The 16,355-nt window shown below is 50.6% G+C and overlaps 6 protein-coding genes across 6 annotated transcripts; 3 read left to right on the top strand and 3 right to left on the bottom strand.

Annotated features, from left to right (window-relative positions):
• Window positions 1-144: 144 nt before the first annotated feature.
• N7474_006175 (Zn(II)2Cys6 transcription factor domain-containing protein) lies at window positions 145-2,673 on the top strand (the record flags this gene model as incomplete). The annotated part of the gene is made up of 1 exon (XM_057197590.1): window positions 145-2,673. One exon carries the CDS (start codon window positions 145-147, stop codon window positions 2,671-2,673), a length of 2,529 nt encoding a protein of 842 aa, XP_057054986.1.
• A 236-nt stretch (window positions 2,674-2,909) lies between these two features.
• On the bottom strand, window positions 2,910-4,905 carry N7474_006174 (GMC family oxidoreductase; the record flags this gene model as incomplete). Its single annotated transcript, XM_057197589.1, has 3 exons — window positions 2,910-3,373; window positions 3,438-4,727; window positions 4,785-4,905. The coding sequence occupies 3 exons, from the start codon at window positions 4,903-4,905 to the stop codon at window positions 2,910-2,912; spliced, it is 1,875 nt and encodes a 624-aa protein (XP_057054985.1).
• Window positions 4,906-6,357: 1,452 nt separating this feature from the next.
• On the bottom strand, window positions 6,358-7,880 carry N7474_006173 (flavin-containing monooxygenase; the record flags this gene model as incomplete). The annotated part of the gene is made up of 2 exons (XM_057197588.1): window positions 6,358-7,658; window positions 7,718-7,880. The coding sequence occupies 2 exons, from the start codon at window positions 7,878-7,880 to the stop codon at window positions 6,358-6,360; spliced, it is 1,464 nt and encodes a 487-aa protein (XP_057054984.1).
• Window positions 7,881-8,918: 1,038 nt separating this feature from the next.
• On the top strand, window positions 8,919-10,313 carry N7474_006172 (saccharopine dehydrogenase family protein; the record flags this gene model as incomplete). Its single annotated transcript, XM_057197587.1, has 1 exon — window positions 8,919-10,313. One exon carries the CDS (start codon window positions 8,919-8,921, stop codon window positions 10,311-10,313), a length of 1,395 nt encoding a protein of 464 aa, XP_057054983.1.
• A 900-nt stretch (window positions 10,314-11,213) lies between these two features.
• On the bottom strand, window positions 11,214-12,716 carry N7474_006171 (uncharacterized protein; the record flags this gene model as incomplete). The annotated part of the gene is made up of 1 exon (XM_057197586.1): window positions 11,214-12,716. One exon carries the CDS (start codon window positions 12,714-12,716, stop codon window positions 11,214-11,216), a length of 1,503 nt encoding a protein of 500 aa, XP_057054982.1.
• A 1,778-nt stretch (window positions 12,717-14,494) lies between these two features.
• N7474_006170 (uncharacterized protein) lies at window positions 14,495-15,633 on the top strand (the record flags this gene model as incomplete). The annotated part of the gene is made up of 3 exons (XM_057197585.1): window positions 14,495-14,721; window positions 14,792-14,937; window positions 15,002-15,633. The coding sequence occupies 3 exons, from the start codon at window positions 14,495-14,497 to the stop codon at window positions 15,631-15,633; spliced, it is 1,005 nt and encodes a 334-aa protein (XP_057054981.1).
• Window positions 15,634-16,355: the final 722 nt, after the last annotated feature.

Here is a 16,355-nt window from a genome sequence, read left to right as displayed (position 1 = left end):
CCGTACCCCGCATAATCATCTCACCAAAACCCCTGTCGCCAATCTCACGCCTTTGCACCCTACCTCGTCTATCTTCACAACGTGCAAAGATAGTTACTATGCCTGCCTATGTTGTGTATCAGCCACGATCGTGATTACAACATAATGTCACCTGCATCGGGGAGTTTCCTCCATCCTGAGACTCAAATGCTGGGCTATCTTGACTTCAACGAGATGCCCAACTCGGACGCCACCGAACAAGATCCCTTCTCCAACTATATTGAACTCCTCGCAGACCAACCTGAGCAAGTCCAGGAATACCATGGAATGCCTAAATGGGACGACGTCTCAGCCCAGCTCTTGCATAATTTGCCCTCTCCCTTACCCGAGGGCGCCGACGACGAACTCAGTGGTCTGTTCTGCGTCAACATCGCAGACCAATCTAGCCAGAACCCGCCCAGCAGGAGCACTGGACGATCCAGCCCTCAGCCTCCCAACTCCATCCAAAGAGCCGGCGTTGGTGTCGCTCCCAACAAAGGCGTGGTGACAACGACGAACCCCCGCAAGCAAAATCATTCCTGCGACCAGTGTCGGAACGCAAAAAGGGCATGCGACCTGCCACAGGATGTCTCCATCAATGAGCAGAAGCCGACAAGTACCTGCACAACATGCAGTTGGCGCGGGGTAGAATGCACAGTGGCATGGCTGGCCAACAGAAAGTCTCAGCAACACACCCGAAAGCGGCCTAGGACTATGTCGTATATTCAAAGCACTGATACGGTAGTAAATTCCTGCGTCGCCACTTGCCCTGAAGAACGGGCAGATACGCCACCAGTTGACCGTGGAATATTCATGTTATCGAGAGAAGAGGACCTTGCCCGTCAGCTGGTTGGGCGTGATACGCTTTCACAGCAATTCAACTTCTATGTCGATGTTATAGATATGCCACTCTCCCAATGTCTTTTACAAGGAAGCATGCATCCTCGCTATTCTCTGGGAATCGCGGCTCTAGGGCCGCTCGGCAACAGCAGCCATATGTCCGTCTACTTCGATCATGCCAATGTGTCTCTCAGAAGCTGCTGGGAAACACAAAAGAGTTCATGGGCATCGACGCCGGTAGCCCCGCATTTATTCCATGCGGTCAGCGTGCTTGACTCCCTCTTCCAGTACAATGGCACCCAACCAGGCCATGCATCCGAGTCACGTGATGCGTCTGTTACAGAGACCTACAAATGGGTCACAATCGCAACTGCAGCGCAGTTTACAGTTTCTAACGACCGGCAAGGGGATACGGGTCTGCCAGAGCAATGGGATTCACATTCACATTCTCGAGATATTGCGACTGAGGCTTGGCGCAGGGCCAAACAGCTGTTGTTCAAGAACATTTCGTCTGTCCGGTCGTTTCGACTCGCGCTGTCTCTACTTCTTTTTGGCTTAATTCCGGCCCCAAATCCAGGCGATCAGTCCTCTGCATTAGAAGAGGATGCAACCTTTGCCCTTTGCGAAGGCGTCCGGCGCATTAGAATGCTCTGTGGTCAGGCACGAGCCTGCGCCCTCGCAAAGGACGCAGCGGAAACTCCTCGCTGCCCTAAAGCAAAATTTCACTCAGTTCAAATGCTTCCTAAAGATGTCCGTGAAATGGTTTTGGAGCTGATTGCTGCTATTGAGTGGTTGAGTATAATATTCAATTCTATTGCGGTTGTGTCGTCGCGCGGGAAGATTTGTCCCTTGCCTCTGGACATATGCGACGCCGCCGTCGGGAGCTCGCACAGCGCCCAAGATCCGACTCAGGATCCAGTTTCGGATATGTCGTCAGTAGCCCTGTTGCATGACTATGAGATCGACAAATCGATTGCTTCACGAGCAAAGGAAGGGGAATGTGCGTTTATAGCACTGTTGTGTAAGGACAGCTCGGAAGATCTGGTGCTTCAAGCGGTCAGGCAGTCGGATGCTGCAGCAATTTTCTTGTGGATATGTCTTGCTTCCTTCACCCTGGATGTCGAGAACATCATAGATGGGAATACAGACTATGAAGCGGCCCACCGACGGTATAAGATTGGGGTGAGGCTGGTGGAACTGTGGAGACTGTCGTTTGGCGCACTTGACAGCACGACGATATTCTGCATTCAACAGTCGAGGGCAGATATACGACAGCTGGCTGGATTTTGTTCGAATGACGGTGATCTGGCCGTTTTAGCATTCTGTGCCATTGCACAGAGACTCGAGACCTACCTAGAGGGACAGCCATCGATCCCGCAAAAAGAATCCCTTGCTAGCACTCTGCGGTCGTCCAGATCGTACCGAAAAAAGCAACGACTTCTTGCTGCGCAGCAAGTGGCTACCTTTGCTAAGATATCTCAAGGAATTGCAAGCCCTGGCTTTCAAGGAACGGCAGGCTTAAAAGCCCACATTCAGGATATTGCTGCACACCCCGTGAGTGTTACAATCTGCAGAACCACTGAATTTTCTGCTGACCTGCGTGTTTTCAAGTATCCTAAGATGGTAACTCAAGCCTACGCTTTAGCGGCCAAAGCTTTTGCGGATGAAGTTCATGAGATGGTTGTTAGATTGGATATGGAGGGAGCTTGTGAGATGACAGCGGGACTGGATTCCTGTCTGCAGGTGCTTCGAGGGCTTCAGGGAACGCTGGTGACGTTACCTGATTTTCTTCAATTCTTTGAGGATACCTTTTAGCTGTTCTGTTTTTGGATTCCGGGCGCATTGCGGTGGTTCATGTGCGGAATAAAGCTCCTCAACCAGCCATTTTGGTGATGTTTCTAAGGCTCTGAGAGAATTATCCGAGAGAGCCCTGGAGAGTTTTATACACTGGTCTTGTATTATATTCGAACCCGAATCGGTCACATTACTGAGAGAAAGCAGTAAAGGATAACATTCCATACTATAATAAATGCAGTACAGCTGTTCTAGTCTCACAAGTTCGCGCTGACTAGGCTGGCGGCCGCGTTGCTTCCTTTGATCATATCACTTAGCTTGGCAGCCATTGCAGCAATAGGCGCGGTGGGGTGTCCACTGATCTGCTCTGGGAACACACTGGCGTCCATCACACGGAGACCCTCGACACCATGGACACGGCATTCAGGGTCGACGACGCTTGTCGCAGGCGATGGACCCATGCGCGCCGAGCCAACTGGATGATACAGAGTAAAAGCCTTCTCATCCATGAACCGGATGAGCTGCTCGTCCGTGATATTGTCGATGTTGCTGCTCGAGAGGGGCCACCAGTACGAAGTCGGATCGTCATTGACTGGGACAGGCTCGAGGAATTTCTTGAAGGCTGGACTCCGGATGATCTGGAGACAAACACGAATGCCGACCAAAAGAACATTCCGGTCATTTTCACCCTCGTCGCTCAAGTACTTTGGGTCGATGATCGCTACAGTTATGTATGGTCAGCTTCAATTCAAATCTACTCCACGCAGCGGTAGGCAGGTACTTACGTGCATCAAAGACATCTCTACTCTGAAGGGCGATTGTCCCATGGCTTTGTGGACGGAGGCCAATCGGAATGATGGTAAAGACACCACTTCCATCAATCGCCTTCTCCTCGCCATGATGGATGAATGCAAGGGGGGCGCCGATGAGCTCCAGGTCTGGACCGACACCGCCCGATGTATGGTCGTTGGGAGCTGTCACGGACTGAGGGAAGTGGTAGTCAGTGGACCGGATGAACGCAGCCGCCTCCCCAACGTTGCTTGCCAGGGGGCCACCGCCGGTAAGCATCCAGCGAGCCAGTGCCGGAAGGGCCTTGAGATCGTTGTTCAAGTAATCTAGCGTGGTGCCAGGCTTTGCCTTGGCCACTATAGGTGACGTGCAGAGATGATCTTTGAGATTTCGACCAACCGCGTCGTTCTCTTGGACGAGTGGGATCCCATGACTCTTCAACTCGTCCGTCGGACCGATCCCGCTCAGCAACAGCGTCTGGGGCGTGTTGACTGCTCCCCCACAGAGGAGGACCTCACGTCGTGCGTGAACCTGGAAGCGCTTACCACCGCGTTGAGTCTGAAATTCGACGCCAATTGCCGTCGGCTCTTTGGTGGTGAGACGATCAAATAGCACCCGTGTCACACGAGCATGGCATGCGACGTATAAATTCGGTCGCTGCAATACATCCGGGGAGAGGAAGGCCGTGGCGAGGGATGAGCGCTGTCCTTTGGGATCGATGAAGGTTTGAAATCTCGTCGAACCCAGTGTGCCCTGGGGCGTATTGACATCCGCGATGGCAGGAATATTTGCATCTTGACAGGCTGAGAGGAAACCCTCTTCCACAATCCCCGTCAGCGACGAATAACCTGTCTCCCATTTCCCGAAACTACCATGATGCTGGGTGTCGATGGCGGGGCGAGCTGGATTGGCGGTAAACCGCTCCATACTCCGGAAGTAGGGTGCAAGCTCATCGTAGCTCCATCCCGCACAACCGTAAGCCGAGGCCCATTCGTCGAAGTCAGATTTGGAGCAGTGATGGTACATCATGGCGTTCATCGAACTTGACCCCCCGATGACCTTCCCCCGAGGCCAGTACAGCTGGCGGGATGCGAGCCCCGGCTGCTCGACTGTGTAGTAATCCCAGTCATGCTGCGTGTGAAACAGCTTGGAAAACAGTAATGGCACTTTTGTCTCGAAGACCTTGGTGTTGTCACCCCCGGCTTCGAGGACCAGTACCGAAACATTCTTGTCTTCGGAGAGTTTGCTCGCGAGGACACAACCAGCCGCACCGGCCCCAACGATCACTTTTGTCGATATCTCGAGTTAGTGATGTTTCTGGATCTGGTACTGCTGTCACATACCATAGTCATAGTTGGCAAGAACCCTTTGTGCTGCAGCGCATGTTACCGGAGGCCCGGTGGCCAGTTGCGCGGTCGCATAGTGGAGAGGGTTGGAAAGTGGATTGCGATGACGACGGCCCATGACGAATGAAAATTGAATGCATTCAAGAAACTACACGAGATCCAGTCCAATTCTCCGCCGGTGGTCCATATATACCAATTTCTCGTGAAATTCGCGACGCTTGGGTCACTGATCGTCCTCTCGGAGCCTTGACACATGCCCACCTGGGCCTCCGCATTTTCCGGATTTCTTATCCCCTTTGCTATGGTGCCGAAGTGACAGAATTGGATGCTCTCATAGCAGCTCGTGTTCATCTGGTTTCTGATTGCGGATCCGCGGGAGCCGATCCCGAACTCCACCTGCCCTCCATGCCAGCCGTCCTAGTACCTCGCCCCGGAGCCGCATCAGCGCCCCCCTCGCAGCCTTCTCCATTAAGAGCCGAAATACACGTTCGTGGGTTGCCTCGGTCGACGGTTAAAGCTATGGGAGCCACACACAACGGAACTTTCTCTGCCGATGGGGCATGAAGGTCGTACGACTGTTGTCATGTCTTTTGCGACGAACTGGTCGTATGATAAGTCGATTGGAATTGCCATTCCTCAGCGACCGTCGCTTTCCTGCATTATTCCTCCTAGTTGTTGGATCATGGAGACGACATGATGGAGAAGTTCGACGTCGCCGTCATTGGAGCTGGAATGGCAGTCTCGAAGCCCGGGACATATTGGGTGGCCGACATACCTGGAAAAGGGCCTTGGCGATGGGATCGAGCTCGGCGGGGCATATGTGCACTGGAGACACCCGCGAAATGAACTGCAACAGCATGGCATCTCGTTGCTGCCCCCTCTCACTGCCGGCAAGACTTATTGGCTGGCAGATGGAACGGTGCATTCCCGGACAGTGGAGGAATATTACGAGATAGTCCGCCCTGCCATGACGCACCATTTCGCCGACGCCCGGGAGCGCTTTCCGTTGCCCTTTATGATGCCATCGAGGGCGTGATGGAGCCGGCTGCTCGCCATGTTGCTCCTGCACTTGCTACTTCAAATATGTTCCTCCCAACCGCACGCCCACGCCCTCGTATGTAGGATGCGGCATCATATTTCTTGGTATTCGTTAAGTTATTGTTTTTTCCCTGGTTGTATAACATTTTTGAACACTTTCTTTGAATTATCGGTAGTAGAAAGGAAAAACCTCGAGACTCTTTCCTGCACCACAAGTATAAACCAAATATATCCAGCTGTATCTTCAAAACTCCCTGCTTGACGCGAGCCGCCATGTCAGTCATAGTAGAGGAGAAGAAAACAGTACAGTGGTCTGGTTACAAGCACCAAGAAAGCTATTGCGCGAGAGTTTGAAGAAAAGGGACAAGAGTGGAATTCGTAAAGTACATCCAGACCAAAAAGGAAGTCAGTCTATATTTGTCGTGAAGTCGAACTTGACAATGATCGGAAATTCAAATAGGTTGCTATCACACACCCTCCAAGAAACAGAGGCACAAATATCGTTGAAGATAATACTGTTGGAGGTTTATGCTCATTTCGTCCATACTGTGCCTTTCTTGAGATTGCCGTACACAGCAACCGCGAGATCTCTCCAATAGTATGATCTTCGTTGCCACACAGAACGGTCACCCACGTTTGGTAACACATTCTCTGCTTGTTGGACATAGTTAGACTTCAAGTCTAGGAATGGCATCCTCTTGATGTGCATTCTCTCCTCAACGCTCATTCGGGGCACTATCATCGTAGCACCGTCCTTCTTCATCTTCTTGAACATGCGGCATGCCAGTTTTGCTGTGGCGTCAGCTCCTAGAGTCCAGCTGGCGTCGACATAACCGAATGCAAAAATAGCGTTCGGCAGATTATCCATCATGGCATACTTCCAAAGAAAGTGTTCGCCGATGTGATACTGCTCGCCATCGACAAAGATGTCAATGCCACCGGCGATGCGCAACTTCAGGCCAGTAGCCGTGACAATAATGTCGGGATGCAGCTCGTCGCCCGATTGCAACTGAATACTACTCTCGGTGACGGTTTGAATAATATCTGTCTTCACGCTGCCCTTGCCGTTCCGGAGACTTTCGTAAAAATCGGCCTCCGGGCACATGCACAACCTTTGCTCCCATGGATTATATCGGGGAGTGAAGTCGGGATCCAGAGGCATGCCCTTGGGTAGTTCTTTAGAGGTTAAGAACAACAGCCACTTCCGGGCCAGACGAGGAAATCGTCGGCAGAATGTCACCAAGAGCAATGGCACGATAATCCATTTAATCCTAATGAGTTTCCGAGCGAGCACTTTCGGAAACAGAAGTCGAATCGCTTTCTCGACTAGGTCTTCGTTTGGGATTGACATAACATAGCTCGGGGAGCGTTGGAGCATTGTTACATGCTTTGCAGTCTTTGCAACGGACGGAAGCAATGTGATGGCTGTCGCGCCGGATCCGATGATGACAACATTTTTGTCCTTGTAGTCGAGGTCCGTGGGCCAATACTGGGGGTGTACCAGGGTGCCGGCGAAATCCTGAATGCCAGGAATATCGGCCTGGAGTGTCTCATGATAGTCGTAGTAGCCCGTTCCTAGCAACACGAACCGGCTTCGAATGGTAGTGGGAGTTGTCTCGTTTACCGTTAGGTCCAGAGTCCAAGCCTTGGACTCGCTAGACCAGGCCAGTTGATTGACTCGGTGTTTAAACTTGACCTTTTGGTCGATTCCTTCTTCCTTTGCGCAATCTCGCAAGTATTTGGCGATTAACGAACCATGGGCGATCGAGTGTTTCTCGGTCCAGGGGCGCCATGTAAATCCAAAAGTAAACAGATCCGAGTCCGATCGAATGCCTGAGCTCCTCCCGATCAGCCATGAGCTTTGAGCTACATCTGCACAGACACAAGCTTACCGGGATATTGGAATAGGCTCCATGTTCCTCCTATTTCATGGCGTTCCTCAACAATGCAGTAGCTCAATTCCGGATTGCGCTCTTGCAATCGGTATGCAAAGTTGATACCGGAAATTCCAGCGCCGATGATGATGACATCGTAATCCAGGTCCTCCTGCTTCATATCTATCGCCACGAGATATTTTCGAGAGATGATGTGTCACTTTCCAAGTGCTGCAACGAAAGACCCTTTCAGTCGACGCAAAGCCTGTATGTCGCAAAGCGTTCAACTGGGAAATCACCTCGATGCCGAGAGACTTTTACAGTTATGAACGGTCGCTTCAGAGGATCGCATTTAAACAAGAGGGCACGCCGTCGATCTCCACATAGCTGTGGAAGGAATCCAAGGTACAACGGACTCGGGCTAAGCCGTAAGTTCATTTTGCAGGCACGTTTGCGCCTTCTGGTCCCCAGATTTTCCTGCGATGCGGACCCGTTGCATCCAGGGAGTTGGGGCCTGGAGTACGGAGCCGCACGAGAAGCCCGTACCTCATACGCATTCAGTCCTGCGTTGGGCAGAGTTCATTCCAATGCACGTTTGCGCCTTCTGGTCCCCAGATTTTCCTGCGATGCGGACCCGCTGCATCCAGAGAGTGGGCCTGGGGTACGGAGCCGCAGGAGAAGCCCGTACCTCATACCCCACATTCAGTCCTGCGATGGGCAGAGTTCATTCCAATGCACGCTTGCGCCTTCTGGTCCCCAGATTTTCCTGCGATGCGGACCCGCTGCATCCAGGGAGTTGGGGCCTGGGGTACGGAGCCGCACGAGAAGCACGTACCTCATACACATTCAGTCCTGCGATGGGCAGAGTTCATTCCAATGCACGTTTGCGCCTTCTGGTCCCCAGATTTTCCTGCGATGCGGACCCGCTGCATCCAGAGAGTGGGCCTGGGGTACGGAGCCGCAGGAGAAGCCCGTACCTCATACCCCACATTCACAGGTTCGAACAGATTGCCTGGAATGCAAGACGAGGCTCCGCAGGAGGGGTCGGTTGCTGACATTCAGTGTTGTGATAGGGAACAACTAGGATTTGTGAAGACATGAAACGTGAGGTTTAGATATAAAAGCAATGTGCAGATGGCCCATCGGATGGTCATCACTAAACGACTTGTCTTCCCAAAATACATCTTTTCAATTCTTCACTTCCCAAATCTTCTTCCTTATGGCTAGCTTCTTCCAAAGCCCCAAGCGGGTCGTCTTCATCGGCGCTGCCGGTGAAATGTGTCGCCTGGCCGTCGAGCGCTTTGCGAAGGCTTCGGAGCTTTCGCTCGTCCTGGCCGACATCAATGTTGATGCCCTTCAGCCACTTATCGCTCAACTCCCAGCTGGACGGGCAACTGCCCTAAAACTGGACCTCAATGATCGTCCTTCCTTGCTCGCCGCCACTAAAGGCGCTGCCCTTGTCGTCCTGGGTGCCGGTCCATATACGAGAACAAGCGATCCCGTGCTCACGGCTTGTCTTGAAAACAAAGTTCCTTATCTTGACTTTGATGATGATGTGGAGAGCACGACTGCAGCACTTGCCTTGCATGAAAAAGCAAAGAAGGAGGGCGTTCCGTGCTTTATTGGCTGCGGTGCCTCCCCTGGATTGACGAATGTCTTGGCCATCGATGCGACGAAGGGTCTCGACAAAGTTGATTCAATTGATGTCTGTTGGCTGATCGGTGATGAGCGACCAGGCGTTGGCAAGGCAGTCCTGGAGCACCTGATGCATATTGCCGCCGGTCCTTGCCTGACATGGGCTGGTGGAAAAGCAACCGTCAATGAATCTTGGGTTGAGACCGGCTATGCTCCGATGTACGGAGATCGAGGCGAAACGCTCTTGCATGAGACTGCCCACCCAGAGCCAATCACTCTCCCCCGGCTCTTCCCACAAGCCAGCCGGATCCGCTGCCTTGGTGGCCTGCACCCGGCACCATTTAACGGCATTGCCCGTGGCCTTGGCGTCGCTGTTCGGAAGCAGGAAATTTCGCTGGAAGATGCCGTTGGCTTTATGATGAATCTCCTCAATAATCCCTCTCCCATTGAAGGTTGGGAGGCCACTTTGGGAGAGGTCAGTGGTTACCTACGTGGCGGCGATATCACGCTCAAGGAGCTATGGCAGGTTATCACCCATTCCGCTCATGCCATCGGACCATGGCGCCATGCTATTTACGGAATGCTCGAAACAATTCGAACGGGGGAATGCTCAACCGGAGAAGTGTTGAGCTTCCTCATTGACTCTGCTCGCGGAAAGGTTGCAGCGTACTGTGGTGGCCTCACGGTACGAGCCACCGGTTCTCGCAATGGACTTCCGGTTGCTTCGATAAAGCGTACGGCCAAATATGGCGAGGGATCTGTTCTTTTCAAGGATATGGCGGCTGTAACGGGAGGTGCTTGCGCCGCGTTTATGATTCTGGCACTGGAAGAAGGTCACAAACTTAGCGGTGTTTTTGCTCCTGAGGACTGGGCTGAGCCTCAGGCCTTCTATACGGCCCTTGGTCGTGTCGGTGTGCCTCATGATGAGCTTGCGCATTGGCTTGATGACGGCTCAGAAGGATCAAAGTCGAGACTGTAAGACCCTACTGGAGAAGGAGGAAGAGATTGTAGCGATGATGTCCAGACTTGCAATGTGTGTACAACCAGCAGACTGTCAACTCCTTTTATTGTTATTCCACCATTTTTCTAAAGATGTATCATCTGTAGCCTGTTGTTTTGATATGCTTCCTACCAATTTGGGCATGTTAATATAGCGAAGGGAGCACCAGAAGGTCGAGTTAAACAATTATCACTGATCTGACCTAATTCCGGATTATGTGAGATGTGATCGGCCTTCAATTCTCGCTACGGCCTAGGGCCCTGGCGTGGCTTGGATTAAAAGACAACAAGCGGTTGTAGAAGATGTGATGAATGCGCTAGCATACATAGTGGGGTAATTGCATTCTCAGCTCAGATTCAGTCGATTGAGCTACAAGGTGGCTGCCGTGTCCATCAAGTATTAGCAGCCTATATCTCCCACGTGTACGCGTAGTCATCGCTGGACTTAAATGCCTCATGCTCCCAACATCGTAGTGCCTCCGCCTCTACAGTGGCAGTTTTCATCTAATGAGCGTCATCAATCTGTCTATTCTATATATTCCTTTCTTCCAGCATCAATACGGACATACGACTCATACGCTGAAGGTTCCACAATCTGATGAATAACGGCTAAATATGACGGGCGAAGTTTCGTAGTCTGAAAACGCAATTGACTGTTTTTACTAAGTTTCATTCCTAGGTCCCGTAATAACCGTCGAAGGCAACGGTGCAAGAAATCATCCACGTGTATTCGCATCCAAGTTCTCTCGCGGAAGGGAAAAAGTTGTCCATGAAGGCAGTCTGATATTACCCTCGATGCTATAGGCTATTGATCTCTGAGAAATCATAGGTGTTGAACTGTGCTTGAGCTGGCCGATGTATGATCAACGTAATGACTCCATCAAATGACAGCTTTTCGAGAAACCAGAAGACGGGTAACAAAGTACAAAGCACTGGCAACAATCAAGAAAACTGCAGTAAACAGTTTCATGGGGAGATAGTTGATGCCTTGCGTGTTGTCAAGCAACCGTCCGGCGATTGGTCCAGTCCCAAGAACAGCAAACGAAACCACAGTAAAACAGATCCCTAGTGGAATATTGTTAATGCCCAGTTGAATGCAGGAGTGTTTAGAAAAATCCATAGGCTTACCGTTCCATGTACCGATCAAGCTTGGCTCCGGCGCCAAGTGGGAGATGCACGGCGAAAATAGAGCTTGGACGGCGCCAGAAAGGAATCCGTAAATGATAGTCCACACAATGATGCCTGCGTTATTCCGTGCGCCAATCCATCCAAAGGCCGTCACCGCGCAGCCGAAGGCGACCGCTGTAAATGCATTGAAAGTGCCAAGCCCACGATCAGCCGCAACACCAAATGTGTAGCAACCAAAAAATGCGCCGGCATTTAAGATCGATGAGAGATAGAATGCCATGTTAAGCGAGACGCCCCATTGCATGGCATAGGGAGTTATGTAGAACTTGATGAGCAAACCGGTTAGCCCCAGGAATGAGCAATTTTCTCCAGGATATGGCTTGGTACGCACATAGGGAATGTAGATGGCGAAGAAAAGGATCAATGAGGACAAGGTAAACAGAGAGCTTCGTTTATCTGTCAGGAATTGCTTCACGGGGATCGGCTCTCGGGGGATCTGAGGAAAGCGTGGGCTGACTAAGAGTGTGGCGATGACCATAACGAACAACTGCATGAATCCAATGATGCGCAGCGTCCAACCAAGTGACACTCGTCTGTTGTTAATGAGTTGGTCAACGATAACTGGCCAGATGACACCTGCGGGAATGGGTGACAGTGTAAGTAATGGCTTCTCCTGAGAGATTAGAAGGAAGATAATCCTTCCTAGCATTTTCCACGAACCTCCAATGTTTTGGCCGGACATGACCAGGCCAACAGCGAACCCGCGTTTTTTTAGGAACCATTGTGATTGGACCGCCAGGGATGGGGTGAATACCAGTCCAAAGCCGATGGCAGAGCAGAGACCTTGCGAGAGGACGAATTGATAGAAGGATTTTGAAATCGACGCCATCATCGTTCCAAAGACCATGAAAAATGTTCCCAGGGCAAGGGGCAACCTGGGGCCACGCTTGTCGGAAAGTCTCCCTGACCATAATCCTAGAAAGAAGCAACCAAAGATTTGTAGGCTACCGATCCACGAGATATTACTGGCGCTCTCGGTAGGCAAAGCTGTCGTGCCATAGTAGCTCTGGAACACGGAGAACGCACTCAAAAACCCAATGCTGGAGATTGATGTCAGCAATCCACCGACCACAGTAAGCCAGGCTTTGTATCCGCCATCTGGAAAAGCGATTTCTATGGAACCATCTTCTGGTGCCTGCCAGTTTGCATTGGCGGCGGCTTCCTGGTCCAACGGCTTTTCGAGATGTTGTGACATGGTGCATACTTAAATGGCAGAATTTTGTTGAAGAGTGAACTCGGGGATTTTCTGGTGCTTCAGACAAAACTCGTTGTCGATCCCAGAGGGTCACTTATCCTTTGTACCCCGGATCAGCCCTCGCAGGTGGTTATCAGCAGCCAGGAAGATAAGCTTTGCCGTAAACTTTAAACTCTGGCGACCAGTGGCACCCCCATGCGGCCGATCCCCAAGCCCCGTGTTCCGGATCCGCATGCGGAGCCGCAGACACAATCAATCAAACAGGCAGTCTCTGGGGGCACACAACTCCCAATCAATCTATTACGCGCACAGCTCTCCTTTTCAAAATCGCACGGAATCAGAGGGAAAAGGCTAATTTTAGTTTACTTTGTGGGATATGGCGGAACCCCAATTTCGTATCATAAAGTGGACCCGCGCGTGGATCTCGTGGCCTGGCCGTAAAGCAAGGCTCGTTGAATTTTCTGTGGGTAAGGCAGATAGAGGGATTCTGATTTCCTTCGTCATGACATCCGGATTTTGAACATTGCCCATTGAGTGCAGTGAGCTGAGCTGGTGCCGGTCCAACGAGCTCGACATCATGACAGACCGTGAGAGGACAGATACATCGCAGTGTCTGCCAAAATGGAGGAAGATCAGCAACATGCCATCTCAAAGCGACTTGCCAACCAGAATCATGCTATCAAATCCCCATATTCGGCCAGAGTCGTCATCAGGCAGGATAAATATTTCCAGATTCCCGCAAGAGTTGTCCATTCTCGTGAATGGCACGGATATTCGTTGCCAGCTATCAGAAGATGCGCAGGCAGACGGGGCTGAACGACCTATTCGACTCATATTTCACCATTCACTCCTATCTTTAACATATCATGAATCGTACTTCCAGCCAACGCTCCTAGTGAATGCGGGGCATGAACGCCAAAGGCCGAACTTGTCAGTCCCAGAATCATCGTCAAATTTGCCACAGGACTCGCCAACTAGTCCAAAGAGTGACTGTTCTGGCTTGCTAGAGGATGTTCGAATAACCCTCGACGAGAGCAGCTTTCTACATGCTATGCTGGCCGGTCGAAACAAAGACAGCGACGGAAGTTAAGCGAACTTTGCCGTCTGGAATTGAGTGGCCATTCTCCTTAAAAGAACAACTATTCAAAACTACAGAAGGATAGCTGCGTTACTCTAGAATACTTGGAACGTTTCTGAAGTGACCTGGTTTCATTGAGAACATCCGTCCTGTTCAATTCCATGTTGTTTCGATTGCTAAAACAGCTTTCATTTTCACAAAGGAGATGAGGGGAAATTAGACTCAAGATAGACTGTGGGTTATTGCAACAATCAATAAAAAAAGCTTCGGAATCCGTTGTTATGTTCCCTTCATGTTCTTTATGCTTCGTTCATAGTCTGGACCATGATAGACATTGCGGGAAGCTCTCTACAACAAATTTTCACCAACTCATACCCATGTTCCAGAACCTGTATAACACATATACCCACATATTTTACTTTCAAGGAACATCAGTGCTGCCGAACTCAATGATAAGAGCTTTATAGATACAGGAAAGGAATATGTTACCGTCGGACCCGCCGGCGGACCCGCCGAGAAGCATCAAAGCTCAGTGTACTGAGAGGGGTCTGACCCTACCACCCTGCTGCTCAATTCGAATATAATTGGAAGCATTCAGCAGCGTTTAGGAGAAAGACAGTGCCAGTATTCAGTATCAAACGTTGAATGCATCATTGGCTCAGAGCTCTACGCTTTATCTGTGCTCTTCAATTATCGAGTGATGATCATGGTGCAGAAAAGCACGAATCCCAGTGCAACAAAGCCCCGGCTGTCCATTGCTGAAAAGTTTGATATTATCCCTGCCATTTTCTCAATCCTGTCAGCGGGTTTCTTTTCATTGTTCTCCGGCCTCAGTCGAAGCGAGAAAGGTGCCCCCACTTTCTTCTTGCATATCGCCTATGCAATCCTTCGCAAGGCTACTAAGCGGTTCTCTATATTGCAGTTTCAGTAAGTTTGTCTTGTTTGTTTAGTGCCTAATGAGGGGACGTCTTTGATACAATACTGAGCCACTATATAGATCATTATCACCATCGACCGATCAGCTGTATGAAAAGTACGCACGGTCGTTAAGAAAAACGCCGCAGACTGTGGAGCTAGAATACGGCGGCAAGGGACATTGGATTGGAGATAGAAACGCCAAAAATGTGTTGGTCTGGTATCACGGTAAGATATATTATCCAGTGGATTGGTCAATATCGCTAATTTAACCAACGCTAATGTTGTACAGGCGGGGGTTTCTGCCTTCCAGCAAATATGGGCTACTTCAAGTTCTGGGAACGTCTCGTTGTATCATCCCATGCCAAGGACCTTGCCATTTTCGTCTTGACCTACACGCTTGCACCGCACGCACAATACCCGACACAGATCATTCAAGCCGTTGAAGCACTTCGGTACATTGTGACACAATCCCATAGGCGCCCTGGTCAGATCATACTGGGAGGAGACTCGGCCGGCGGGAACTTGGCAGTGGGAGTGCTCAGCCATCTTGCTCACCGGCACCCAGCTGTCGCAAAGCTTGACCTCTCTGAGCCTCTGGGAGGCCTTGCTCTCATCGCGCCCTGGACTTCACTTGATTATCAACCCCCGGAAAATTTGGATTGCAGAGGCGATATTATCACGCCATATGTTGCCGGCCCGTGGTCCCGTGCATATTTGGGACATTCAACCCGGAACTATTACACTGACCCATCTACTGCACCGTCTACTTGGTTTCGGGATTTTCCAGTAAAAAAGGTCTTGATTCTGGCTGGGCAAAATGAGATCATGCTTCATGATATCAAGGGTTTCGCGGAAAAATTTGTGGTAAGGCCCACTTCAACTGCCATGACAAATCTGGGAAGTGGACATTCCGAAGGCTGACTGAACAGGCTGGCTTTTCTCGAGTGGAGTTTTTTATAGGAAAGCGAGAAGCCCACGTGGCACCTATATATAATGTCTATGTTGGGGACAAAAGGGAAACAGAGCAGGGTAGGAAACTTATTGAATGGCTGCAAGGAACTTTATAAGACAAGCCCCTAGTTACATATGAAAATATCAAATGAACTCACGGTTCTTGAGCATTCCGATGCAAATACAGAGAACCACTCTTTATATCCATCCGATCGAGTTGCGTTGTCTCAACTCAACTGCTAAAGGCTATAGTATAATACCATTGCATGAGGTTTCTTGTATTGGCCAGACCTGAGCAGACTTCGTCATTTGCTTACGTCTTTCTTCCTCGTTGCATCCCAGTCCAGCTTTTACTCCTCAATTGTGCAATTAGTTCAGGTAACACCAGAAACTCGCTTGAAGAAGGGTGTAAGTGTCACAGGAGTGGTGGCTCCGCTGAGGCTCCCGCGGACCGCATTCGCTTGCTTACTTTCGCTGAAACGTACAAGATTTTTTATTGGAGAGCTCCCTAGCCTTATTCCTTATCTTGAGTCTTGCTAACACGGGTACCCACCCGAATTCCCATAGGCAAAGTTTCGAAGTAATGGCGTTTCAAACTCCACGCTCCCGCAGGGTTGGCGAGATGAAGAAATTCATCCTTTTAATCCAATTAGTAATGGTGCGCATCTGAATATGGCGGAAGACAGAAACTC

This window comes from Penicillium riverlandense (genome assembly GCF_028828495.1).
Source record: "Penicillium riverlandense strain IBT 135883 chromosome Unknown utg000003l_segment0_segment0, whole genome shotgun sequence".
NCBI lineage: Eukaryota > Fungi > Ascomycota > Eurotiomycetes > Eurotiales > Aspergillaceae > Penicillium > Penicillium riverlandense.
This window is presented reverse-complemented; position numbering and strand designations above follow the sequence as displayed.